The following is a 27,919-nucleotide window of genomic DNA, read 5'->3' as shown; positions in this document are numbered from 1 at the left end:
TATTTATGTGTAAGGTAGTGTAAAACTCTAGTTATATTCTTCCTAGACAAGGGTGTTAGTATGTGTGGGGGTTTGGTCAGAACTGTGCTTCTATTGTGCTTAGAGAAGGTTACAGCGTGAAAAGTAAACAAGCTGGGAGAAGCGTAAAGTCATTGCTTAGCAAGCAGGGGCATATTTAGGATAGGAATGCTTTCTGAGTTTAGCTTTAGCTGAATATATAGAAGTTGTATCCAGGAAGTGAGAGAGTGAAGAGCTCTCACATCCACTAGAAACCATACAATGGAGTAAGTGCACAAATGCAAGCTCCAGAGGAATTAAAGGACAGTCAGTTTGAGAAACCAGGGAATGGAAAAGAAGCTCCAGGAACATTGAGGTAAAAAAGAATCAAAGAAGAACTGCCTTGAGAACAGGATACTGTTCTTGGAAGTCAACATTAGACCTGGGAAGTGAAGAGCTAATGAGGTTGGCTGCAGACAAAACACATGTGTGAAGCAATCATACAAGTTGGTGTCCTTATTCCCAGTGCTTGAGGCAATAATATTCTGTTGGGGACTGAGTACTTGGGCTTATGTGGAATATTGGATGCATGCTGCAATTCAAGACAAAGGAAGTATGAAAGGAGAGGTGGAAAACCTGGTGCTGGACCATTGTTAAAAGTAGAGCAGAGGCATTGTTTGAAGGATGGTTAAAAACGCCGGAGTGGATCCTGAATGAAAATAGATTATGAAAAGCATCATTTGAAAAAAGTGAAACAGAAAAATGAATATTTATCAGTTAGTTTCTAAGTAGTACTTCTGTTTGTTTTTGTTGAAAACATTTTTTCCTTAGTTATCAACAGTCTGGTCAAATAAAGACCTTGCTACTAATGTATTAGTTTTCTTTTTCTTTACCAGTGTGAAGTAATGGACTTTTATCTTCAAAAGGAAAGAGCAGTGGAACATATATTTTGCACCAAAAATCAGTATCCCTCTGAGTACTAGCTCCTTTCAGACATCTTACCTTTCATTTACATTTAAATGTCCGTCTTCCATCATCCACATCCACTCCCAAAACAATGCATGCAAGTCAAGTCAAGAGTTCTGATTGGACGAATCGCTGGTGATGGCTTCCTGCCAGTAACCAATAAACAATAGTGTTTAAGACAAAATAAAGCTAAAACACATTTCTCTTCAACACTCCCTCCGATGGCTTCCCACCAGCATTTTCTGAGAGATTTTCCTTAATTCCTGGATATTCCACGGAAATGCTGGAAGGTTTGGAAATGCCAGATGAGAGACCCACCCTCGTATGGGTGTCGAAAGTCCCTTTGTCTGGTCCTCAGTGCTGCGAGGGTCTGGAACCTCCATGTGTCTCAGATCAGAGCTGGGTAGAGTGTGGATCAGAGCACCAATTCTCCTGAAGATGCCCAGGATTAGTCCTCTTCAATATTGAGCTTCACAGACATCTTAAGCTGTAAACAGATTTTGCTACAAGCTGCGCTTATCATTCTGCGAAAAAAAAAAGAAAATGGTTTTCTGCACTTACTGATTCATAGCTAAACATTGTAAAGCCCAAGTGAGAAAACTGCACAAAGCAATCCAGTCGTGGATCAGTGGCTCAGTACAAGAAGCTAACACATTACAAGGCAAAGTCAGGATTAAACGGTTGTGAAGGATGAATTTTCACCAAGCGACCAAAATAAGATGAATGTTTCAAAATAAGATAATATTTTAGTATTTGAATTTACACAATGGTCACAGGTTGCAATGCAAAATACCTTGTTAACCTATCCCATGAAGAAAGAAACCTAAGTTACTTTTTACTGTAGTGGGTGCCCTAAAATTTGCAGCGTAACTTTCTTTAAAATTATTGAAAAGTAGAATACTAAATGTGATGTTAACAATCTTAGTGTATTTAGAAAACATGTTCTTGTCATATTTTCACGTTGCAGTTTGTGGAATCTACTGTGCCCGTAAAGGTTACTGACAAACTCAGCAGTGATGCAGATGACGGTTACTATAGTAACGATAATATTCCCATTTTTTTTCTCCAGAATTTATAGAATGGGGATGGGGTTAGTCAGGATTTTATAGAATACTCTGCTATGGTTTGCAACTAATACAGTCTCTATCTACAAGGCCAATAGGATTGAATTAAGTAATTCGCCCTTTTTACCAACTCACTCAATGTCGTCCCTCTATCTAAAACTGCAGCATTCGTAGAATCCCTAGGATGAGGCTAATCAGCCAATTGGGTCTTCACCCATCCTCCGACAGAGTATCCTACCTAGGTCCACCCACTGCCCTATCCCCATAACCCAATTTATTTATTCTGCTACCACCCACCTCCCCCCACAACTCCCCCATCCCCAGCCTACACACCTTGTGACTGTAAGGGGCAATTTAACGCATCATTTATATTGTCCACTCCAATCGCGTGTGGTGGAGAGCACGCTCTGATAACAGCAGATGGACTCCTTCGGGGCCTGGCACCAGCTCGGGTGGGGGGGAGGGGGGTGATTGTGGACGGGAGGTAGGGGGCGGGGGGGGGGGGCGTGTTTGGAGGGGGTTTTTGTGGTGGTGAGTATATGGCCAAGTGTGGATATGGACTACATCAAACGGAATGCACCCTGGCTGTCAAAGCCAATAGTCACTTAGATTTGGACTCTGTTGATCCAAGGCAATCAAATCTTGAGTGCTGAATTTTGTCCCAGAATGGAACATCCACTATGTGCCTGTTTGTGAGCACGTTGTGGCTGAGTAGGGCACTTAAGGCAGGCACTGTGCTGCCTGAGCCTGGGACCCCCAAAGGCATGGGTCGCAATGATTAACATAATTTGTAACCCCCTTCTCCTGGGCCCAGACTGAAGCTCCATGTGGCATGGTGGGGCAAAGTGACAAAGCATACATAATGATGCCTGACTGAGAACCCGGTCATCCATTACTCTTGTTGAAACAGCTGCGCCCCAGAGAAAGCCTTGTTTGATTGACAGCTCTGTTCTCTGATCTCTGTGGTAAAGTTTAATGACAGTAAAAAGTCTGACAACACCAGGTTTTAGTCCAACCTATTTGGACTAAAACCTGGTGTTGTCAGACTTTTTACTGTGTTTACGCCAGTCCAACGCCGGCATACCCACATCAAAGTTTAATGACACAAGGCAAAGTGATTTCAAGGACTTGTGGTTTTTCTTATTAACACTTTAAAGAGTTTCTTACTAACACTTAAAAGAGTCTGGGTGATTGACACTTTTACTGCCTTGTTGTGAAATGTATTTTTTTTAACCAAAGTGGAAAATTATGAATGAATTACTTTTCTTCAAGCTTTTTTTAACACAACCTAATAGTGACAATAGGATAATTGGTTCTATGCAGTGGGCATGGCTTATGGGCATGGAAATGCCACAGCTTGGCAGAGGGGGCATCGGGAGTGGGTGAGCATTGAGAGGATGTGAGGCAGGAGGGCTGAAGGGCCTTTATGTTTTTATTTTACCTGGAATGAAGTCCCACAGCACTGGGGCAGACTATTTAAACAGCCCTGTCTACCTCTGTTAGCCCCTGTCTCGGACCTCTTTCTTGAGTCAGCTGGCCTGACTCTAGCACACACCAGCCACCCTGGTAATGAAGATCCCACCTTTGCAGGGACTTTCTCCTGAGGTGGTTGGGAATTTTCCTGGCTAATGCCAACAGCCTTGAGGATGAAAATTCTGGGCTTAGCCTCAGTTTGTTCTGAGAAGGTAACTCAGACATGTATATGAGTTCTCCAACTGTGGAATATGGCTATCAGCTTTGGAGAGGCAATGGCCTAGTGGTATTATCACTAGACTATTCATCCAGAACCTCAACTAGTATCCTGGGGACCTGGGTTTGAATCCTGCCCCAGTAGATGGTGGAATTTGAATTCAATAAAAAATAATCTGGAATTAAGCATCTATTGATGACAATGAAACCACCATCGAAAAAACCCATCTGGTTCACTAATGTCCTTTAGGGAAAGGAATTTGTCGCCCTTATCTGATCTGGCCTACATGTGACTCCAGAGCCATGGCAATGTGGTTGACCCTGACTTGAGTCGATGCAGACTCCATGGGTCAAAGGCCCTCTTCTGCATCTATGATTCTTATTGATTGGATTTGATTTATTACTGCCGGATATATTGGTATACAGTGAAAAGTATTGTTTCTTGCCTGCTGTACAGACAAAGCATACCGTTCATAGAGAAGGAAAGGAGAGAGTGCAGAATGTAGTGTTACAGTCATAGCTAGGGTGTAGAGAAAGATCAACTTAGTGCGAGGGTAGGTCCATTCAAAAGTCTACTGTTCTTGAGTCGGTTGGTACGATTTTTGTACCATTTTCCTGATGGAAGGAGGTGGAAAGGAGAATGTCTGGGATGTGTGGGGTCCTTGATTATGCTGCTGCTTTGCCGAGGCAGCGGGAAGTAAAGGCACAGTCAATGAAATGGCATGGCCAAGGGCAAGTAGTGATGGAAAATAAATGGTGGCTGGCCAATGAAGACCATGTTCCATGAATGAATAAAAAAAAGTCCTTAATAAATAAACTTACATATTCTTGTGACACCCGGTCCCTTCCCTGTGGTTGGCAACTTAATGTTTATCCACTAAGTAAGCACAAGAGAACCAAAACACAACAGAGGGGATATAAGATCATAAATTTAAATTGGTGTTGAATTGGAGCCTGAGCTTACAACAGTGAATAGCAGATGGAATCAGTGTCAAGGATATGGAATTCATCACAGGTAATAGATAACAGCTCTGGGCATCCGAATTTTAAATTGACAATATTGCAGCTGGGTCAAGGTTAATTATTGGACCAGCAGTCTGACCACGGCTGTGGGTGGTGTCCAAAGATCTGGTGGCGACAAGAGATTTTTTTCCACAGTTAAAGTTTATTTATTAGTCACAAACAGGCTTACATTTACACTGCAATGAACTTACTGTGAAATTCTTCTAGTCGGCTCAATGCACCTAACCCGCGCGTCTTTCGGATTGTGGGAGGAAACCAGAGCACCCGGAGGAAACCCATACAGACACGGGGAGAACATGCAGACTCCACACAGACAGTGAACCAAGCTGGGAATTGAACCCAGGTCCCTGGCGCTGTGAGGCAGCAATGCTAACCACTGGGCCACCGTGCCGTGAATATCATTAGTGTAATGATGGAGTTGTATAAAACTTTGGTGAGGCCACAGCTGGAGAAGTGTGTGCAGTTCTGGTTGCCACGTTGTAGGAAGGACGTGAATGCACTGGAGGGAATACAGGGGAGGTTCACCAGGATGCTGCCCAGGGTAGAACATTTAAGTTATAAAAAGAGGTTGGATAGGCTTGGGTTGTTTTCTCTGGGGCAGAGAAAACTGAGGGGTGACCTGATTGAGGGGTGTTCAAGATTATGAGGGACATGGACAGGGCGGATAGGGAGAAGCTGTTCCCCTTAGTTGAAGGGTCAGTTACGAGGGGACGCAAGTTGAAAATGAGGGGTGGGAGTTTTAGAGGGATGTGAGGAAAAGCGTTTTTACCCAGAGGATGGTGACAGTCTGGATTGCGCTGGGGAGGGTGGTGGAGGCGGGATGCCTCACATCCTTTAAAAAGTACCTGGATGAGTATTTGGCACGTCATAACATTCAAGGCTATGGGCCAAGTGCTGGCAAGTGGGCAGGTCAGGGGCTTTTGTGCGTCGGTGCAGACTCGATGGGCCAAAGGGCCTCTTCTGCACTGTAGTATTCCCCGCACAGACATTACATTCCGTAACGTGAAGGCTGACCCTGAGATTTCAGGATGATATTGTCCAGAGACTGCACGTTGATGAGGAGGGAGAATAGACAGGGAGCAGTTATTGAGGGAGTCGGAAGGGAATGACGTCGCAGTCGGAGAAAATGCAATCAAGGAGACGCTACAATCACAAAGGCAAAGGCGGAACTAACCGAGGGCACTGCCGTAGAGTTGAGCAAGGAGACTGTTGTACCCAACAGGCTGCAGTGAGACTGAGGATTTAGAGGAGGAGGGGGAGGGATACAGTTACATAAAATCTCATTTGAGACTTTGAATAGAACAGTAGTTGTGGAATCACAGAATTCCAAGAAGGAGTGTCGAAATTTGCCCATTGAGCCTGCACTGAAACATCTCTCGATCTCACGCACACCCTATCCCTGTAATCCCACTAATCCCCATAACCTACACATCTTGCGACACAAAGGGGCAATTTAGCATGGCCAATCACCTAACCTGCACATTTTTGGAGGAACCAGGAGCATCCACAGACAACCCACACAGGGAGAATGTGCAAACTCTACACAGACAATGACCAAAAACCAGATTCGAACCCGAGTCCCTGGCACTGTGAGTCAGCAATGCTAACCACTGTGCCACCATGTGATGGCAGAATCCTGCTTGGAGAGATTCATATAGAAAATTTCATGAAAGATGGAGTTAACCTTGAGTCCAGCATTGTTCTGTATTTGATTACATCAGTCTGGTAACTGATCCATACTCACAGTGCTTGATTGGTTAAGTCAGGGTGTTGACTCAGAGGTAAGTAAGCTGGAGATACAAGAAGATGGTGGAGCTGGGAGAAACATGGTGTTGCCATTTTGTGACCGCAGAGATCTTAAAGAACTGTAAATACAACCTTTTACACACTTAGAAAGTCGTGTCATTTCTGTATTGCTTTGAGAGATGTATAAAATGTACAAGAGTCCTGAGATAGGGGTTTCTGACAATGAGAATGTGGTTTCCAATGAAGTGACTATTCAGAGAAGGTGAACGTGTTGGCTTGTAATGCTTCCTTGCCCCAGTTTAAAGACGTCAATGCCATTTACATTAATGCTGATAATAATGAAGTTTGAAAACCACTTTGAGAAATATAGTCTAAATCTTTTCAGCGTAAGGGCTTACCAAAGTGATTGCTTCAAAATTGCATCTTTGAAACTTTCAATAAAATCTCCCATGATGGCAATCAGTGCAGAATGGACCATTTCCAAAAGCAAGTCAAGTAGGCATCGAGGAACTTTTTTTTAATAGAAATTTCAACTATCCATTTAAGTAGTCTATCAAAGTGCTGAGAGATCCAGGGATCTAATCTGTCTAAAAGCACAAGTGACTATTATATTATAAAGTCAATAAAAGCATTTTGTAATAGCTCTCATTGTGTTTTCTTTTTAAAAAAGAACATTGACGCAAGATAAGAATAACTGCACGGTTAGAATTCTCAAGTGGAAGAGGAACTTCAGAATCAGTGAGAAACCAATTGAGTAATCATAGAATCCTACAGTGGAGAAGGAGGCCATTTGGCCCATTGAGTCTGTACTGACAACAATCCCACCCAGGCTCTATCCCCATAATCCCGTGCATTCACCTTGCTTGTCCTTCTGACACCAAGAGGCAATTTAGTATGACCGATCCACCTAGCCCGCACATCTTTGGACTGAGGGAGGAAACTGGAGCACCTGGAGGAAACCCACGCAGACACGGGGAGAACGTGCAGACTTTACACAGACAGAAATGCAACCCTAACTCAAACATTGGACACAGACATTCAGAAATGGGGTCATTGTTTGAGATCTAAGCAAGGTAGTGATGGAGAGGGGACAATGGGGGAATAATTAGGCTGGGATTTGGTAAATTGGAGAGTCTTCCATGCCTGTTTTTGCACACGCCTAGCACTGTTCATAAGATGGAGGGACTGTCCTCAAATCTGGGCCAGTGATGGTGTCTGAACAGGCAGTTATCCTAGGAAACAAACAAAATTTGGAATAGACATGTACCAATATTTTCTCAAAATGTGATAAAAGACTGTAATAGGTTATAAGCCAGGAGGAAAAATGAAGTGATTTAGTCTTGCCTTTCGTGACAATTTGTGGCAGTTTTAATGGTTTCCTCAGCATTCCATAGGTAGACTACAGCATATATTAAAGTCCAACTTTTCCAAAATGTCCAAAGGTGCTTCACAGCAATTTAATCAGACAAAGTGGCATTGGACCAAGGAAGGAAATATAAGGTGGGAGTTAACAAGGCGAATCTTCCTGTTCTGCCTGCCACGGGAATTGGAGCGGGCGAGGGGTGGACCATGGAATGGTCCATTGACCTTGGGAAGGATTTTTCGGTTCCAGGGTGACAGACGGAAAATCCCACCCATTGATTCAAGTCCATATGATCCAGTCTTAGTTTCACCTTTGCTTTGAGCAGAGCACATGTGCACAGCTCGAATGTCTTCAAGATTCATCCCTATATATATAATTCTCATGTGCCTAGGCTGAATAAATGAACCCACAATATATTTACCATTCCCTTATGAGCAAATGGTGTCTTGTTAGTATTATATTATTATAATAATATGACAGAAGTGAGGCGTGGGGGGAGAATTCCAGAGAACTCCCAGACTCTTTTAGTTTCTCTGCCCTTTTTCCCTAAGGACCCTGACTGACCAGAGAGTCAATAGCTGGTTAATGATAAATAATATTTAATGGATCGAAGGAAAGGTCAGGAGAATATTTTTTGCAGAGGGCTGTTAGGGCATGGGTTACAATGCCAGAATCAACAATTAGAACTGGTTCAGAAAGGATGCAGGCAAGCATTAGAAAAATAAACATTTATTTGGAATAGGGGATTGACAGAGAATTAGTTCAAAGTAGTTTGCTACAACTGACAACTGGCATAAGTGCCATTAAGCGAACGAGGTTGCGAAATAATAAGAGAAACCATATTATGAAAAACAATCACTTTTTATTGAGTCCCATTTTATGTTCATAGAGTCATAAAATTCCCACAGTGCAGAAAGAGGCCATTCAGCCCATCAAGCCTGCACTGTCTCTCCAGAGCAGCATCTTACCCAAGCCTGCTCTTCCACTCTCCCATGCCCATCCCCACCCCTGTAATCACAGCTAATCCCCCTAACCTACACATCTTTGGACACTAAAGCGCTATTTAGCACGGCATGTAGCCCGCAGATCCTTGGACTGTGGGAGGAAACCTGGAGGAAGCCCACACAAACACAGGGAGAAGGTGCAAACTCCACACAGATGGTCACTCAAGGCGGGAATCAAATCCCGGTCCCTGGCGCTGTGTGGCAGCAGTGCTAACCATTGTGCCACTGTAGTTAAATCATAGAATTAAAGATAGGAAGAACAAGGAACATTTGCATTTGTGTCAGACTTCTATTTGAAGACCAGCTGGAAAATATTTACACTTTATCACTCTCAGTTGATGAATCAATATATTTCATGTATATATTTCATAGAATTATGATATCATATAACAGAGAAGGAGGCCATTCAGCCCATTGTTCCCAGATGGGTTCTTTCAAAGGGCCTGCCCATCAGTCCCACTCTCCCCATCTTTTCCCTCGCCCTGCGCGTTTTTCCTTTTCAAGTGCATATCCAAGTCTTTCTTGGAAGTGTCAGTTCCACCACCTTAATGCAACCCCATTCACAGCAATCACCTCTGTATTTCTCTTCAGTCTCCCTGCAGGGGTTTTTTCCAGGCTGGTTCTCCACCCTCCAACCAGTGGAAGCAGTTTATCTCTACAGTGGGTGGCACGATGGCACAGCAGTTAGCACTGCTAGCCTCACGATTAGCTTCACAGCGCCAGGGACACGGGTTTGATTCCCGGCTTGGGTCACTGGCTGTGTGGAGTCTGCACACTCTCCCCGTGTCTGCGTGGGTTTCCCTGGGGTGCTCCGGTTTCCTCCCGCAGTCTGAAAGATGTGTTGATTAGATTCATTGGCCGTGCTAAATTCTTCCTCAATGTACCCGAAAAGGCACCCGGGGTTTGGCGACCAGAGGATTTTCACAGTAACTTCATTGCAGTGTTAATGCAAGCCTACTTGTGATGCTAATAAATAAACAAACAATCAAAACCCCTCACAATATTAAGCATTTTGATGAAATCCCTTAGCCTCTTCTGTCCTGAGGAGGACAATCCCAGCTTGTCTATTTGGACACAATGTCTGTTTCCTGTCTCTTGTACCATCCTAATAAATGGCTTCTGAACCCACTGCAAAGCCTTGACATCTTTTGTAAAATGCAGTGCCCGGAGATAGCCATAACACTCTCGCTCAAACACACAAGCATTGACGGAGCTGACTTCTTTTCATCATTCTCTTAATGCAAGCGCACAATCTCTGCTGGTTTTTAAGAAAAAGTAACATTTTAGCCCCTTTTAGTTTGTGTGCAGTCGTTTGAAGACCAATTGAATTAAATTACTGACAGCCGCATTCTGCACCCTGCTTAAGACTGGTTAATATCCAAACTGATTGAGTCAGCAGGTTCCCTATCACTGGGTATGTGGTTGTTATGGTAATGCCTGTTAATGGATGGCTAAAATGAGTCCGGTGGCAAAGTGTTGGGTTGTGTAGGAAGCGGGAGTAATGTGCGAAAGCTGGGATATTGGGAACAGAAAGGTAATTTGAAGAGGGAAACTGCTTCGCCCGGAGAGCGGCGAGGATGCGGAGCTCGCCACCCCAGGGAGTTGAGATGAATTGTAATATTTCATTCAAGAGGGAAGCTAGATAACCAAATGAGGGAGAAAGGAATAGAATGATAATCCAGTAGGATTAGATGTAGTTAAGTGCGAGATCCTAAAATCCCTCTTGCAAGATCTAATTTAGCCGAGAATGTTGCGTTCATGATTCAGAAAAAATTATTTTTATCCCTTTACATTTACCTGAGAAGACATATAGTGCTTCCTTTTACAACCATCTCTGACCAATACATCACTCCCTCGGTACGGGACTGGAACACCCACCTAAATCATGTGCTGAGATCTACGGATTGGGGTCTGAGCCAATAATGTTGACTCGGAGGTAAGTGTTATGTCAAATAAGCTCCATTTGATATCGATGGGCCAAATGGCCTTGCATTATTTTGTGATGTGAGTCGAAAATATTTTGCCTCTGTTTTCACAGTAGAGAGTAATGAAAAATTTCCAAAAGCTGTAATTAATGGGCAGCAGAGTGTCACAGTGGTTAACACTGCTACTTTGCAGTGCCAGGAACCTGGGTTCAATTCCCAGCTTCAGTGACTGCCTGTGTGGATTCTGTACATTCTCCCCATGTCTGGGTGGGTTTCCTCCCACAGACTGAAAGACGTGCTGGTTAGGTGCATTGGCTATGCTAAATTCTCACTCAGTGTATCCCGAGCAGACACTGGAGTGTAGCAACTAGGGGATTTTTGCAGTAACACTGCACTTCTTTGCAGTGTTAATGTAAGCCAATTTATGACACTAATAAATAAACTTTAACACAGAGTAACTTGGTGCAACAGTTATCACTAGGGAGAAGGGATTGAGTAGAGTAATGGAATTAAAGGCAGATACGTCTCCAGGATCTGATGGCTTGCATCCTAGGGTATTAAATGAGGTGGCAACAGAGATAGTGGATGCATTGGATGTGATTTCCTTGGATTCTGGAAAGGTCCCGATGGATTGGAAACATACTATGACACCCATATTCGAAAAGGAGAGAGGCAAAAAGTAGGAACCTATATGCTGGTTAGCTTGACTTCTGGTGGGGAAGTTGCTGGAATTGATCATTAAGGAGGAGAGTATTTTGACTGAGTATTTGGAAAGGCAGAGCTCAGTCCACTATTGTCAGCATGATTTTATGAAGGGCAGGTCAAGCTTGACAAACTTGCTAGAGCAAGCAATTGGCTCCGAATGATTGCCAAAAGCCTGGTTAACATTTTATAATTACCAATCCAACTGTTGAGAGAATGTCATCCTTCCAACTCCACAACCTATCCTGGCAAACCGGAAATAAGCACATTTGTATGCGGTGATCAGGTTTGCCAATTTCAACAACTTGACAGCAACATCCGCAGTCCCCCACCTATACCTGCTGGGGGGAATAACATTCTCCGAGCTATGTTAATAGAACCTTAGTTAGACCACACTTGGCATACTGTGCACAATGCTTGTCTCCAAAGGCTGCACATCAGCAGCTGGATGAGCTTCGGAAGAGAAACATTGTGGCAAAAAGGCAAGGGAGCTGCACTTGCTGAATTATGAAGAGCCAGCGTGGACATGATGAGTCAGATGGCCTCCTTCTGTGCTATAACCACTCATAGAATCATAGAATCCCTACAGTGCAGAAGGAGGCCATTCAGCCCATCGAGTCTGCACTGACACCAATCCCACCCAGGTCCTATCCCTGCATTAGCCATCCCGCTAACCCCTCTAACCTATCACAACCCGGGACACTAAGGGTTAATTTAGCATGTCCCATCAACCTAACCCGCACATCTTTGGACTGTGGGAAGAAACCAGAGCACCCTGAGGAAACTCATGCAGACATGGGGAGAATGTGCAAACTCCATACAGACAGTGACCCAAGTTGGGAATTGAACCTGGGTTCCTGGAGCTGTGAGGCAGTAGTGCTAACCACTGTGCCACCCATTCTATAATTCTGTGCCACCGAGCCACCCATTCTATAACCCTAAAATATTGTGACCAAGGGTAGAGGCACTAGGGAAGGTACAAAAACGTCTCCCTACTTTCAGGTTCTCCAGGTTCTGCCTATTGGTTGATGTCGGTTACTGTAGGTTCCCCTCGGTATCTGACTCCGTGCCCATGTACTGACCTCATTCTACACTACAATCTGTCTCAATCGGAATACTCCTTCCTTTGTCTCACTTAAATCATTTTCTGTCCCTTCCCCAAATGCTCCCCAAAAGTAAGATTGTGTGATTCCTGCCAGGTGGTTAGTTTTTATAAATATTGTGTGAATTATACGTTGAGGCGTTTCACAGGAAAATTATCAAAGTAAGTTTGACACTGGGCCACAGAGTGTTTCAACAGGGCAGGGTCAGGGGGTGCAGAGGAGGGGGCAGGGGGTGCATAAGTGGCCATAACTGGGAGGGGAACAGCGATCTATCCCTTATGGTTGCAGGCCTATCAGAGGCTACAAAGATAGTGAGGGGCAAGATCGCAAAGGGATTTTGGGGGTGCGAAAAGGATTACAAACTCTCAATCAGCTGGGCATTCCAAAATTTTCCATTGCTCCAACAAGCGCACAGCTAATTGGCCGGCTGGTGTGAAATCCTGTTCTGGGGCCTAATATCAGTCGGAAGCCTGCTTTGCGTCCAGTTCCAGGCTTGTTGAGCGTGCAGACAAAATTCAGACACTTTTAAATTAAAAATTATGGCCCAAAATTGGACTTTAAAAAGAAAATGTCTTGATTTTTGAAACATTTTCTTTTTAACCATTCACCAAATTAAAGGTTTGTTATAAGTTCAGCATAGTGAATACGATTGGTTGGATGCAATTAATATAATTTATGTGGTGTTATGCACTCTCTCAGTATTTTATATTCCTTGGACATAAGGACAACATTCAGGGTTGTTACAGCATGGAAGTATTAGCAGTGAGATTTATAATTAACAAAACTGACACCAGGTTGCGAACCCATTCAAACATGTGGAGCTGTGTTTATTTTTTTGAGTGTTGTACATCAAAATGCCACACATTTTTGCACTAAAATGAGTGACTATCATTGAGAGTGAGTGGGATTTGAAAAGCCTGCACTTACCCTTTGAGAATCTAACAGCAAATCATTTTCATCTTTCCATTGTTCAAACAAACACGCAAACCCAGCAGATTCTGAATGTCGTCCTGTGATGCCATAGGTCAAGGGTTAAGTATTCTTTAGGCCTATACCAATCCTTGTTGTTATAATTGTTTCTTCCAACTGTGAATTTATTCCTGACGGTGTGATAATGGGCGGCACGGTGGCACAGTGGTTAGCGCTGCTGCCTCACAGCACCAGGGACCCGGGTTCAATTCTGGCCTCAGGTCACCGTCGGTATGGAGTTTGCACATTCTTCCTTTGTCTGCGCAGGTTTCCTCCAGGTGCTCTGATTTCCTTCCACAGTCAGAAATACATGTGGTTTAGGTTGATTCGCCACGCTAAATTGCCCTTTAGAGTCCAAAGACTTGCAGGTTAGGTTGATTGACCATGCTAATTTGCCCCTCAATGTTCACATATTTGCAGGTTAGGTGGATTGGCCACGCTAAATTGCTCCTTAATGTCCAAATATTTGCAGGTTAGGTGGATTGGCCATGCTAAATTGCTCCTTAGTGTCAGGAGGACTAGCTAGGGTAAATATGTGGGGGCCACAGGGATAGGGCCCGAGTGGAAGTCTTGTTGGTGCAGACTCGATGGGCCAAATGGCCTCCTTCTGCACCTGAGGGTTTCTATATCTACAATCAAAGGCAATAAATGGTGAAAGGTTTGGTGGTTTTTAATGTATGAAACATTTGTTCCATTGTTGAGGGAAGGTATCTGTCAACCCTTGCTTGTTTGGATTGAAACTGACTCATCTGTTTGGTTTGAAAATCAGAACAGTCTTGACACTTCTCCAACTTTCTAAATTGACCCACAATCTCTCTTTCTCTTTGATCACAAATCACACATTTCTCCATCAATAGCAACTTTGGCTCCAGGCACCAGGACTTTGATTATTGTGGGCATCGGAAGAGGTCTGATCACCCTTTTATAATGCTTAGTGTGTATTTAGACCCTACCTGCAAGGCAGAGCGGTGTGTGTCGATGTTTAAAATTGTCATTGTAATTGCGTGTCCTCAGATATTAAACCCCACGCCATTTAAACTCCAGTGTGCCCAGGAACAAGGCTTGTGGGGGAGTCTCATAAAGATTTAACCCTGACCACAACAACAGTTTAACACTGCGATGTATAATCCATGCACAGTTTTGGAGCTACCATAACTAGGAGATGGCAAAAAGAGGCCAGGAGAGCTCCTGGCAAGTGGATATTTTAACACTTGCCCCGTGGGCCAGGATTCCAGGCCCCAACAAGAACTTTGGGCCTTCTCCAGCATGGACCTACTCCCATCCCTCCTGACTAAGGTTGTAGACTCTTCAAACTCTCCCCTTGCGAGCAACAGTGTCTTTGATGCTTGATTGTGATCTGCAGCCAAATGATATCTGTCCCCTACTCACAATCCCCCATCCCAAGCCCATCCCCCTGGTTTTTGGGCAGGGGTTGACGTGGAGAAATTAAAGTGAGGCCTGGGATTTAAATTGGGCCTCTCACTGAGGGGAGGAGGGTTAAAGCTGGGTTGCCAAGCCTCCAGGTTTCTCCTGCAGTATCCAGACTCTGAGATCTTGCTGCAAGCAAACACCAGAAAAGGTTTTGAAAGTATTATTTTTGAAAAGTGCTTTATGAAAAAAGGCACTTTATTAGTTATCAAAATATAGGAAATGGGAAAAATAGCTTTGTTTGGAGTTAAGAATCATCCAGTTGGAAAATCATAGAATCCCTAGAGTGCAGAAGGAGGACATTCAGCCCATCAAGTCTGCACTGGTTTTCTGCCAGTGCATCCCATCCAGGTCCTATCCCTGTAATCCCATATATTTACCCCACTAATTTCCCCTAACCTATATATCTTGGGACACTAAGAGGCAATTTATCATGGCCAATCCACCTAGTCTGCACATCTCGGGACACTAAGGGGTAATTTAATTCGGCCAATTCACCTAACCTGCACAACTTTGAACAGTGGCAGGAAACTGGAGCTCCCGGAGGAAACCCACGCAGACACGGGAGAACGTACAAACTCCACACAGTCACTCAAGGCTGGAATCGAACCTGGGTCCCTGGTGCTGTGAGGCAGCGGTGCTAACCACTGTGCCACCCAATGAAGATCTCGTTTATTTTATCATGAGCAGGGGAAGGTGACGTGCTCTGAGGGTAGACACACCACTGGAGTGTGGGAGCAGGACGGCTGGAGATAGCAAATCATGTGATTAACCCTCTGAACTAAAGTTTGCAATGAAAGGCTGAACAGACTGTCACCTACATCAGCCTTCTCTGAGCCAAGTTAAAATCAGCATTTTTTTATGTTTAAGCACAAAAATAGGGTTACATCTGAAAGGAATTTCTCAGGAATAAATAAAAGCTTTTAGGTTTAAAAGAGTATTTTCTTTTTTCAGTCATGATGTGCTGCCGGGTCACATGTTCTGTGAGTATTTCTTCATCCAGAAATGTCTCTTTAACACATCTCCACTTCAATGTTGTTCCTAATAATTTATTCTGAGGTTTTATTAACTTTTTGAATGAAGATGGCATGCCGAGTGATAATCTGCAGCAACCTTAGCGCGGGCTCTCCCACATCTGAATTTACCAGTGAAATCGCTTTATTCACTCCCTAGTGTTCAGTTTGGTATTTGTTTGTGTGTCTGTCACTGCCACCTTCTACTCCAGGACTGCCCACCTACTGTTAAATTCCTCCCTTGGACCTGGGCATCGGCAGCAAGGACAGCATTAATTCTCCTTGAACTGGGTGGCTCGCTCAGAGGGGCAGGTTAGAATCAACCACATCGCGATGAATTTAGAGTCACATGCAGGCCAGACCAAGTAAGGATGGCAGATTTCCTTCCTTAAAGGGGATTAAGGTTTTATTAGTCACAAGTAGGCTTACATTAACACTGCAATGAAGTTACTGTGAAAATCCAGCATCTGTTCAGGTACACTGAGGGAGAATTTAGCATGGCCAATATGCCTAACCAGCACTCCTTCAAACCATGGGAGGAAACTGGAGCACCCAAAGGATGCCCATGCAGGCACGGGGAGAATGTGCAACTCCACACAGATGGTGACCCAAGCCGGGAATTGAACTCGGGTTCCTGGCGCTGCGAGGCGACAGTGTAACTACTGTAACAATCCAGATGGGTTTTTATGACAAAAAAAGGAATAAATTCCATCAGCTGCTATTGTGGGAATTGAACCGCTGTTGTTAGAGTACTGTCTGGGCCTCTGGATTACATGAGACGTTACCGCTATACCACCACCTCCCCAATGAAGTAGATCCCATTTCTATTTTTTTTGTTTTATCTTGCTTCCTTTTTCCCTTCTCATGTTTGATCCCACCATCCTTTTTGTTATTTAATAACCGTGGGAGAGGAGAACTGAGCTCAGCAGGAGGTCAGCCAGGAAAATCAGCATAACCCTCACTGTAGACTGACTGTCTCTGCATATACATGAAATAGACAGTGCAGACAAAAGATGGATGTTTCACTATAACTTATCAAATTATAATTTATATAATGTATGTTATTATTATAGGACATAGCTGAATGTCCTTCCTAACGCACCAAAGTTGTAATAATGATATGACTAAGTGACCATTGCCTGAACAGATATTCCATCCATCTATCACTAAATATTATGACATTACCGATAGTACACAATTAAAGAGCAATTATTTCAGGCCTACCTCTTTGTATCATATGTAAATAATTTACCAGTGTCTACGTGACTAGAAACAATTATTTTTACTAGATGTTGTAGCCTATAAAAAAGCTGACTGAGCACAACTGAGCAGAGCAAACTGAAGAATCCTTATGAATTTTCCAGTTCTCCTCTTCTCCTTATCGGTAAAAAGGTAGTAAAGGTTCGATCACTTGCGAACAGTGTCCGAATACCTTTTTAGCTCCGACTTTTTATTACAAACTTTCTCCTTTTTGGTTTTTGTTTTTACCCATCCCACTGCCCTGACACCTGCTGCTTATAACCCATTCGATCTGTCACTTTCTCCAGTTCTGATGCTAGGTCACTGACCTGAAACATCGGGCAGGATTTTTCAGCTCGTCTCACTGGCGGGATCTTCTGGTCCTCCCAAAGTTGACTCCGTATGTTCTCCAGCGGCAGGACAGGTTAAGCCATGTGAGACCCCGCAGTCTTGGGCGAGACTGGAAAATCCCACTGGCAGACAATGGCAAGTCACCTTCGCTGCAGGAGAACCCAGTGTGAGGGATCTGGAAAACCCCATCCATTAACTCTGTTTCTAGCTCTGCCAGCCATGCTTCAACTGCTGAATATTTCCAGTTTTTATTTAATTTCGTGTTTGACGATGAATCTTGCCTTCAAAGTGCTAGAGAATCCGGAGCAGCAAATGGTTTTTCAATTGGTTCAGTTTAGAATTAGAATCCATTGGAAATGGAAAACTTTGATGTTCAGCATGCAGGTACTGTGAGCACAGATCTCATGGTAGTGGCATTCTGCTGTAATTATCAGGATTATCTTGCTGTTCAACATTGGAAAGGTGGACTGTAATGACCAAGAGAGTGTGACATTTCGCAGAGAACTAAATCTTGATGCTGAAGATTTTCTTCTTCAGTATTAAGTTGCCAAACAGATCTTCAGCAAGCCTGATTGTTTTTTTTTCTTACCATTTTGAATACTAAATGTTCTTTTCGCACGATTATTGTGTAAGAGGTTTCTGAATGTTCCCCAGCCGTGGTGTGGAGTGCCTCAGGGGTCGGTGCTGTGGTCCACAATTTCTCACAATATACACGAATGATTTGGAGGAAGGAACTGAAAGTACTGTTGCTAAGTTTGCAAATGATACAAAGATATGTCGAGGGACAGGTAGCATTGTGGAAGCTGGGGTGAGCTGCAGAAGGACTTGGGCAGGTTAGGAAAGTGGGCAAAGAAAAAGCAGATGGAATACAATGTGGAAAAGTGTGAGGTCCTGCACTTTGGAAGGAGGAATAGAGGCATAGACTATTTTCTAAATGGGAAAATGCTTAGGAAAGAAACACAAAGGGACTTGGGAATCGTTGTTCAAGATTCTATTCAGTCGGCAGTTAGGAAGGCAAATGCAATGTCACCATTCATGTCGAGAGGACTAGAATACAAGAACAGGGATGTTCTTCTGAGGCTGTATAAGGTTCTGGTCAAACCCCATTTGGAGTATTGTGACCAGTTTTGGGCCCCATATCTAAAGAGAGGATGTGCTGGCCTTGGAAAGGATTCAGAGAACGTTTACAAGAATTGTCCCTGGAATGAAGAGCTTGTTGTATGAGGAATGGTTGAGGATCCTGGGTCTGTACTCACTGGAGTTTAGAAGAATGAGGGAGATTTTATTGAAACTTACAGGATACTGTGAGGTCTGGGTAGAGTGGACTTTCAGAGAATGTTTCCACTAGTAGGAAAACTAGAACCAGAGGCCTCAGGCTAAAGGGGTGATTCTTTAAAACCGAGATAAGGAGGAATTTCTTCAGCCAGAGAGTGGTGAATCTGTGGAACTCTTTGCTGCAGAAGGCTGTGGAGGCCAGGTTATTAAATGTCTTTAAGACAGAGATGGGTAGGTTCTTGATTGATAAGGGGATCGGGGGTGATGGGGAAAAAGCAGAAGAATGGGGATGAGAAAAATATCAGCCATGATTGAATGACGGAGCAGACTCGATGGGCCGAGTGGCCTAATTCTTCTCCTACGTCTTATGGTATTTCTGTCACTGTGAGCCACCCTTCACTCAGAGGGAGGGAAAAACAATTCCCCAGCCTGAATTGTACGTAGGGGACGTTCCCAAACTTGGTGGAAGTGGATGTGAAACCCATGTTGTTAACATGATATTACAAAGAGTGGCCAGTTAACAGCTGATCAGCTGAAAGACTGAGCGCTGTGGGAGAGGGGGAGAAGGGCAGGGGCCGAGAGAAGGGAGCATGGGGGCCGGTGCTCGTTCAGGGGGACAGTCCCTGCGGAGCTACCAATGTGCAAGGCGATGCCATGAGTATATGGGCAGCACATTCACACACACACAGACCTCAGTCCCCAGACACATTTATTAATTTTATTTCAGCCCTGACAGCTTGGATCCAGGTTGCACCTAAAATATAAAGGCCGCCTGGCCAACCAACCCACACGCCAACTGTAAAAACAAGCGAGAAACGTACAGTTCCAGTCTACTGCTGCTTAATTCATTCAGATTGGCTTCTTGATAGTTGGCAGGATGTAGGGATTCCATCATTCTATATTTAAAACTGAGACAGGCTCTTGGACTCTCGGAGAATTGAGTGATTCTCCTCATGAGTTTCCTCCAGGTGCTCCAGTTTCCTCCCACAGTCCAAAAATGTGGGGGTTAGGTGGATTGGCCGTGCTACATTGACCCTTAGTGTCAGGGGGACTAGCTAGGGTAAATGCATGGGGTAGGGGCCTGGGTGGGATCGTGATTGCTGTAGATTCGATGGGCCGAATGATCTCCTTCTGCCCTGTAGGATTCTATGATTCTATATGGGGAAATGGCAAAAAAACAGCCATGATTGTATTGAATTGTTTGAGAGGCCGTGTGATCTCCTCCCCCTATTTCTAATATTCTAATTCTAGCTTTTTGCATCCCATTTCCCTCCAAGTTACCATCGGCACATCTGCCTTCAGCCACTTGAGTCCCGTGCACTGGAATTTTCACTCCAAACCCCTCTATTTCTTTGTCTGCTGTCATCTTGGTGCTAAAGGAACTTTACAAATCTAACTTGTTGTTCAGAGATGACAGAGAAGTAACAAAAAGAGAGATTTTCAAAAAGTAGGAACTTTTTCTTCTGGGCCATCTTGCCCTCGAGCAATAATGATTGCTTTAATCGAATTATTTAGTAGCAAGCATGTTTTAGCCATCTTGATAGTTTGGATTCGATTGCCACAACATTGAAAGAGTTTGAAAAACAGTAAACGCTGGAAAAACTCAGTAGGTCTGACAGCGTCTGCGGAGAGAGAAGCAGAGTTAACGTTTCAAGGGCCAGTCCCTTCATGGTCTCTTTTTTAACTGAGTCCCGAGCAATGTGATAGAGAAAGCTGCCACTGGGGCTGGTGGCTTCAACACCACTTTCCCTAGCTGCTGTACTTTGTGCTTGAAGAAAGAAAAACTCCATCGCAAATCCGTGAAGCACACTGTGGAGATTTTACTTTGTTAACAGTGCTGCACAAACCTAGTTAACAGTGCGACATAAACCTACTTAACAGTGCTATTTAAACCTAGTTCATGTTAATGGTGTTATATAAACCTAGTTAATGGTGCTACATAAACCTAATTACCTGTGCTGCATAAACCTAGTTAACACTGCTGTATCAATCAAGTTAACAGTGCTAAATAAACCTGGTTAATGGTTCTGCATAATCCTAGTTAATGGTGCTGTATAAACTTAGTTAATGGTGCTATATAAGCGTAGTTAATGGTGTATATAAACGTAGTTAATGGTGCTGTATAAACGTAGTTAATGGTGCTGTATAAACGTAGTTAATGGTGCTGTATAAACCTAGTTAATGGTGCTATACAAACCTAGTTAATGGTGCTATGTAAACCTAGTTAATGGTGCTACATAAACCTAGTTAACAATGCTATATAAATCTAGTTAACAGTGCTATATAAAACTAGTTCATGGTGTTAATATCTCTGGGAGGAAAGTTTTGAGCTGTGTAGCTGTACAGTTGCTGTTACTGAGCTCTTTACATTGAAGGGTTTGTTCTGATTCTGCTGATCCTCTCTTTTTCTTTCAAGCATTCACTGAGCTCATGCCAAGAATAATGGAATTACAAAATATCGAGACAATAACAGTTGTGGCCTGCGCTGTGCTGCAACACGAATTAAGGAACTGTGACAAGGTCATAAAGCTTAAACAACATTGTAAATGTACAATACACCCCAGGCCCGCCTGATTGGTCACAGATATGTGACTTAGCACAATGTGGCGAAGACTCTGCAATCCTCACTCCCATTGGCTTTGTGCCACAGTCAGAGTGTAAAGTGGATCTCCAGTGTTCCCTGAGGAGGCCTTTGAGTTCTGTGGGAATTCTGACATCCTCTTCGCGGGATTTTTATAAAGCGGAAGGAAAGGGAAAGCTGGAAATGTTGGGAACCCTGGAGGAGAAAGGCAAGGTTGGACTGTCCAAACTCAATTCTGATTTTGATCAATGTTTATCTTTTAGATAGTGACTGATCTGCTTTTTAAAATTAATTTGCAAAACTGTGCCTTTGTGTGAGAATTTTATCCTTATCCAGGAGCTCAAATAACCTGATCTGAAGATTCTACGAAAAATGGCCAAATGGTCTTAACTTTAACTCCCAGGAAAGGATGAGTTTAAAGTTTCAAGATTGAGAAGCTAAACCAAAACCAATCCCATTTCCCCTTTCCCCTCATTTTAATTATTTTTTTGTGGGACATGGGTGTTGCTGGCTGGCCGGTTTTGATGCCCATCCCCAGTTGATCTTGTTCAGAGGGAGGGCAGTTGAGAGTCAACCACATTGCTGTGGCTTTGGAGTCGCATGTAGGCCAGACCAGGTAAGGGTGGCAGATTTCCTTCCCTAAAGGACATTATTAAACCAGAAGGGTTTTTCCAACAGTGGTTTCATGGTCATCAGTAGATTCTTAATTCCAGATTTTTTTTTTATTATTGAATTCAAATTCCACCATCTGCTGTGGGAGGATTCGAACCCGAGTCCTTAGAACATTCGCTGAGTTTCTAGATTAATAGTCTAGTGACAATACCACAAGGCCATCGCCTCCCTTCAAAGTGCAAGAATGGAAAATTACACCTCTGCTTGGTAATCGTGAGACCAGGGAGCCATTGTGCAGCTTAACCTCACAGGCAAACTGCAAAGTCACTTTGGTTCCTTTCCCTTTTACCTGGGGCGAATCTATCCACTAACAGATTACAGAAGATAATCTGTTTTACTTGTTGGAATTCATTATCCTTCTGCTCACTGAATGAGCTTCTAGTTGACAACAAACCGTGGTGTTGAAGGAAGATTTAGTGTGGTTACTATTCACGGGCGACATTTCAAGCTAGGTGAGAAGATTGACACTGATTAGTAAAAGTGAAACGCAAGGGGAATCTTGCTGCTCACAATGTCACAAAGATTCTCCCACGTTGCAACAGTGAGTACACTTTGAAAAGAGAAACTTAATTGGCCATAAAGCAGTTTTGGTTGAAGCCCTGAGGAAGTGAAAGTTGCTATATAAATGCAATATTCTTTTTTTCTAATACCTAGTGAGCAGAGGAAAAAGCTTCACTCATGTCCTGACACATATATACAACATTGCTGGAATGTTTGTCTGAATTTATAGAAACTTAGAATGACAAATTGCCCAATGACAAATGGTCTAAAAAGTTATTGAAATTCCATGGGGAGCTTTTTGAGTGTACAATCCTTGCCTCTGATGATAAGTGTTGCAAGGAGGAAAACTAAAATAATGCAACTAAAATTAAGGGCAATTTATTAATATACTTGAAAAAAATCCCAGGGCATTTTTAGCCAATAAAATAGTCTTGAAGTGTTGTCAAGCAATACAAATCGACCAAAATCTAGGGAGAGAAGTCAAGTGAGAGGTTTCATATGTAACATATATTCAAAACATTAACCTCTTTCTTTTCCTGTTACAGTGGCTGACGGATCCACTGTGTGTTTCCAGCGTTTGCTGTTTTGTGTTTCAGCTTCCCAGCCTTTGCAGTTCTTTTTGTTTATGCTTTAACAGAATACCGTAACGGTCTGGGTCACCCACACTCAATCCCTCTCACATATTCGGAAGCACGATTATGATTCTGTTAATGCATTAAGCTTACCCTCCCCCACAATTATCTGTACAGTGTTCACACTGCTGTTTTTAATTGGCTAAGTGTTAATCCAATAATAGCCAATGTTGCAGCTAGGTAGGCTGTTGACATGAACATCACAACCAGAAATCTTTTCCTTTCAATCCCACTGGAACATCAACTTTTATTTCAACAGCAACTGTTGCAAGGCAATTGCCATGGTGATTTGAGGGAAGAATCACAAGCGATTGTTGTCAATTGAGAGAAAGGAGCTACTGTTCATGTGAAGCGAAGACTCCAGTCAGAAAAAAATCTATGCTGCGCCGAACTTATTGAACAGACACAAAAATGGTTGAGGAAAATCCGACTGAACTCGGGGTACTTACTGAGGATGGTTCAAATACAATCCAGCTCCAATCTGGGATTAAACAGGATGACATGGACAAGGCTGTCAGGAGTGACCCTGAAAAATTAAAAAACAGGTAATCCTCTTTTTCTCTTCCTCTTGTTGCTATGGTCTGGAATGTGCCGTCTGAGAGGGTGATGGAAGCAGATTCAATAATAACTTTCAAAAGGGAATTGGATAAGTACTTAAAGAGGAAGACATTTGCAGGGCATCGCAAAAAGGGCAGGAGCAATGGGATTAAGGGTGGCACAGACGCAATGGGCTGAATGGTCTCCTTGTGTGTCATGCTGGACCTCTCTATTCTAACATTCCCTCTTGTCGCAAAAATCAATGATTGTGTGCAAGTGATTGGTCCTCACCTGTGAGTCGGAAGAATTAAGTATCAAATGAGGGATTTAGATCCCTGCTACTGGCTCAGCTGTGATCATTCAGAATAGTGGAGAGCAGGAATGGTTCTGGAACATTCGTAGATTGGTAAATCTCAATAGCCAGTGCATGTACTTGCCAAGGCAGATGAAAAAGGGTCATTCAGACTTGAAATATTGGCTCTATTCTCTCTCCACCGATACTGTCGAACCTGCTGAGATTTTCCAGCATTTTCTGTTTCTGTTGTCAGAGATTGCTGGCTTATTACTTCTTTAATCCAATTTTTTTCTAAAATCACTTGATTTAACTTTAAAAAAGAACATCTTAAAGCTCTTTGCAGCCAATGAAATGCAATCCTTTAAAATTGTCATCACTATAATAATGAAAAAATGTGGCAGCAACCAGGTCCCACAGTCTGAAGATTGGGGGTAGACCATTTAGGACGGAGATGAGGAGGCATTGCTTCACCTAAAGAGCGGTGAGCCTGTGGAATTCATTACCACAGGAAGTAGTTGATGCCAAAACATTGAATGTATTCAAGAGGTGGATGAATATAGCACTTGAGGTGAATGGGATCAAAGGTTATGGGGAAAAAGCAGGCTATTGAGTTGGATGATCAGCCATGACCGTAATGAATAGCGGAGCTGGCTCGAAGGCCCAGATGGCTCCCTCTTGCTCATATTTAGTTGCTGTATGGGGCAGCACGGTAGCACAGTGGTTAGCACTGCTGCTTCACAGTGCCAGGGGTCCGGGTTCAATTCCTGGGCTCGGGTCACTGTCTGTTCTCCCCATGTCTGTGTGGGTTCCCTCCGGATGCTCCGGTTTCCTTCTACAGTCTGAAAGGCGTGCTGGTTAGGTGCATTGATCTGAACAGACACCGGAATGTGGCAACTAGGGGATTATCACTGTAACTTCATTACAGTGTTAATGTAAGCCTATTTGTGACACTAATAAATAAACTTTAAACTTGATACATAATTATCTTCATCACAAGATCTTGCTTTATTAGATCTGATTATTGATGCTGATTTACTGCAAGCTAATCCGTGAAACTTGAGTTTTTATTTCAGAAAGAAGATGTGCTGTGTCACTGGGATTCTTCTGATTATCATTCTTATTATTAGTATCGGAGCAATTGCACATCTGCTGCGGAGATGTAGTGCCTGTGTGTTTCACAAGAACACCGGTGTAGCGTCAGATGCAGCACCTTGTTCCAAAATTGGCAGGTAAACCACAAGATTACTTTATGAATTTTGGAAAGATGTTCATTTAAAATGTATTGAAATCCTTGAGCTGCTAACACCTTCAAAGCCCTAGAAGTACCCTAGCAATCTTTCATAAAACACACACCGAGGAGTGTTTGTACCTCTGTCGCCTCTATCAGTTAACCTACGGATGTGGCTCTACGTCTGTCAGTGCCATTGTGCTCAACTGTTGAGCCTGCTCTTGCTCCTAGTTCTTATGTCCTTATACTGGGGCTAAAAGGATCAAGGAGAGGGGAGGCAGGATCAGAACATTGAATTTAATAGGGGTATTTGAGGAAAAATGTTTTTATCCAGAGGGTGGTGACAGTTTGTAATGAACTGCCTGGGAGGGTGGTGGAGGTGGGATGCCTCACATCCTTTTAAAAAGTAGCTGGATGAGAACTTGGCACATCACAACATTCAGGGCTATGGGCCAATTGCTGGCAAGCGAGATTGGGTGGGAGTTCAGGCGTTTCTAATGTGTCGGTGTGGATTCGATGGGCCGAAGGGCCTCTTCTGCACTGCATGATTCTGTGACCAGCCTTGATCAAAACGAATGGTGGAGCAGACTCAAAGGGCCAAATGGCCTCCTCCTGCTTCTAATTTTCTCTTCAGTTTGAATCCAGCGTCCTGACAGAAAAGTTCACATTGGACAAATATAGAGAGACAGGAACCATCTGCACTACCAATCAGTGAGATCATGGTCGATCTTGAGTGAGCTCCTTGTACCCACCTTAGTCTCATGTCCTTAATACCCACAAATAACAGAAATCTATTATTCTTGACCCTGCAGCCGTTGTCATTTGTGGAAGAATTTCAAACTTCTACCACTTATTGTGGGTAGAAGTGTTTTAAATTTTACTGCTGAAAGGCCCTGCCTCTAACCTTCAGGTTATGTTCCCTAGTCCCTGAGCTGGCGGAAGGTAAGAAAGTAGCAACTGATTCCATGCCTATATATTGAGAAGGTTGTGATTAAGGAGTATGGGGATTCGTGTTTCAGAGAGCTTTTCATATAACCTCATCAACTTCATTCTCAGCAAGTCAACAATGGAAATATTTTTTCCCCGTTCCTCCTCCTCATTATTTTCAGCTTCATTGTCCTCAGACCTCCTGCTGCTGGAATGATAAATTAAGAAAAAAATTAGCATAATCCTCACGGATTTAACGTAGGATAAAAGCTAAGAAAGCTACTGACCTACTGCGCATGGTATCCCTACTGTTACTAGGGATACCATGATGAAAGCCTAGAGCCCAGAAAACTGTAGTCTGTGCTCTCCCATCAATCTCGCTGCTTCTCCAACAGCTCAATTGCCAGCTTCTCATGGGGCTATGATATTACCTTGGTCCCAGGCCCAGTACAAACTAATCACAGACACTCATCAATCTGTGCAGCCACAGCAGATCTGAATGGAAGGTAATGATGTTGTTCATGTGAAGGCATTCACTTGTACTCCTCAACTGTCTGGGATTGTCAATCCCTTTATGCCCACATTATCCTGATTGACTCTGCTGATGGTTCAATACAACACTCAAGTGGAACAGAGGAGAGAGGGCAGCCCTGTCCGAGTTACTGATTTAATTGGAAAACTTCCCAGTTCCCAACTGAATCTGAGGGGGGCGATTCTCCCAAAAGCGCTGAGTTGGTGGGAAAACTGATTTAGATCATGACTGTTTTCTCAGTTCAATTTCACACTGGAATCTCCGCACTCTGTGCAATGCAGAGGTCACAGTCGTGAATCCCATTAAAAACCCGGGGGCAGGGCCAATTCACACCGGACTTTGACAGTTCCGGAACTCTGCACATGCGCAGTGGCCCCGATCTGTCAGTCTCCCTGTTTGCAGGCCAGCCCGATCACTGGCACCCCCGGGACCCCCGCAGTGCTGCCCCTTCAGCCACCCCCCCCCCCCCCCCAAAAAATCCGGTCGCGGCCCCCACAGCAATTCCCGGCCAGCCCTGATCCCTCCAACCCAGAGCACCCCGATGTCCTGCCCCACACCCCTCCTCACCCTGGCAGACTCCCCCATCACTGACAACCAGGGTCAGACCAAAGCCCAGGAGGCAGCTCGAACAGGAGTGTGGCAACTAGGGGATTTTCACTGTAAATTCATTGCAGCTTTAATGTAAGTTTACTTGTGTCAAAAATAAATAAACTTTAAAAACGGGAACTTTGATTTCTTCCAGGGACATTATGAAGTGGAATGGATCAGTGGTGGATGCAGCCATTGCAGCGCTGCTTTGTATCGGACTGGTGAATGTGCACAGTATGGGGATTGGAGGAGGTTTGATCCTCACCATCTATAACGCATCAACAGGTGAACTCACTTCAAACATTTCCTTGTGTGTTTTTATTCACAGTTGTGATAACATTTTAAGTTGATCTGAACATATTGAAGTGGAATAAAATTCGAATTGGAGGAGCATAGTGATAACTCTGCTTTTAATTTCCTCGCTTCCTTTCTTGCCTTCCGCTCTGTGTTTCCTGCTTTCTGTCCATGGTACAGCAGAAAGGAAGCAAAGTCTCTTCACCCATCAGAATGGAGTAACTCCACAAATTTCACATCAGTTAAAGAGTTTTGCCTATTGGGATCAGGGCCCT

At 43.6% G+C, this 27,919-nt stretch overlaps 1 protein-coding gene across 5 annotated transcripts in view; it reads left to right on the top strand.

The window, feature by feature from the left end:
- Positions 1 to 22,482: 22,482 nt before the first annotated feature.
- Positions 22,483 to 27,919, top strand: part of LOC145357747 (glutathione hydrolase 1 proenzyme-like) — a 55,458-nt gene continuing 50,021 nt past the window's right edge. For 2 of the 5 annotated variants that reach the window (XM_080211200.1, XM_080211199.1), the window contains exons 1-3: positions 23,415 to 23,788; positions 25,149 to 25,304; positions 27,505 to 27,635. In XM_080211200.1, coding sequence (XP_080067326.1) covers positions 23,655 to 23,788; positions 25,149 to 25,304; positions 27,505 to 27,635 — 421 coding nt within the window. In that variant the 5' untranslated portion in view covers positions 23,415 to 23,654. Of the gene's footprint in view, positions 22,563 to 22,622; positions 22,652 to 23,414; positions 23,789 to 25,148; positions 25,305 to 27,504; positions 27,636 to 27,919 lie in introns of those variants that run through there. The other 3 variants (XM_080211195.1, XM_080211196.1, XM_080211197.1) reach the window with 3 other exon arrangements.

This window comes from Carcharhinus amblyrhynchos, chromosome 24 (assembly GCF_965287045.1).
Source record: "Carcharhinus amblyrhynchos chromosome 24, sCarAmb.v2.hapA, whole genome shotgun sequence".
Lineage (NCBI taxonomy): Eukaryota > Metazoa > Chordata > Chondrichthyes > Carcharhiniformes > Carcharhinidae > Carcharhinus > Carcharhinus amblyrhynchos.
This window is presented reverse-complemented; position numbering and strand designations above follow the sequence as displayed.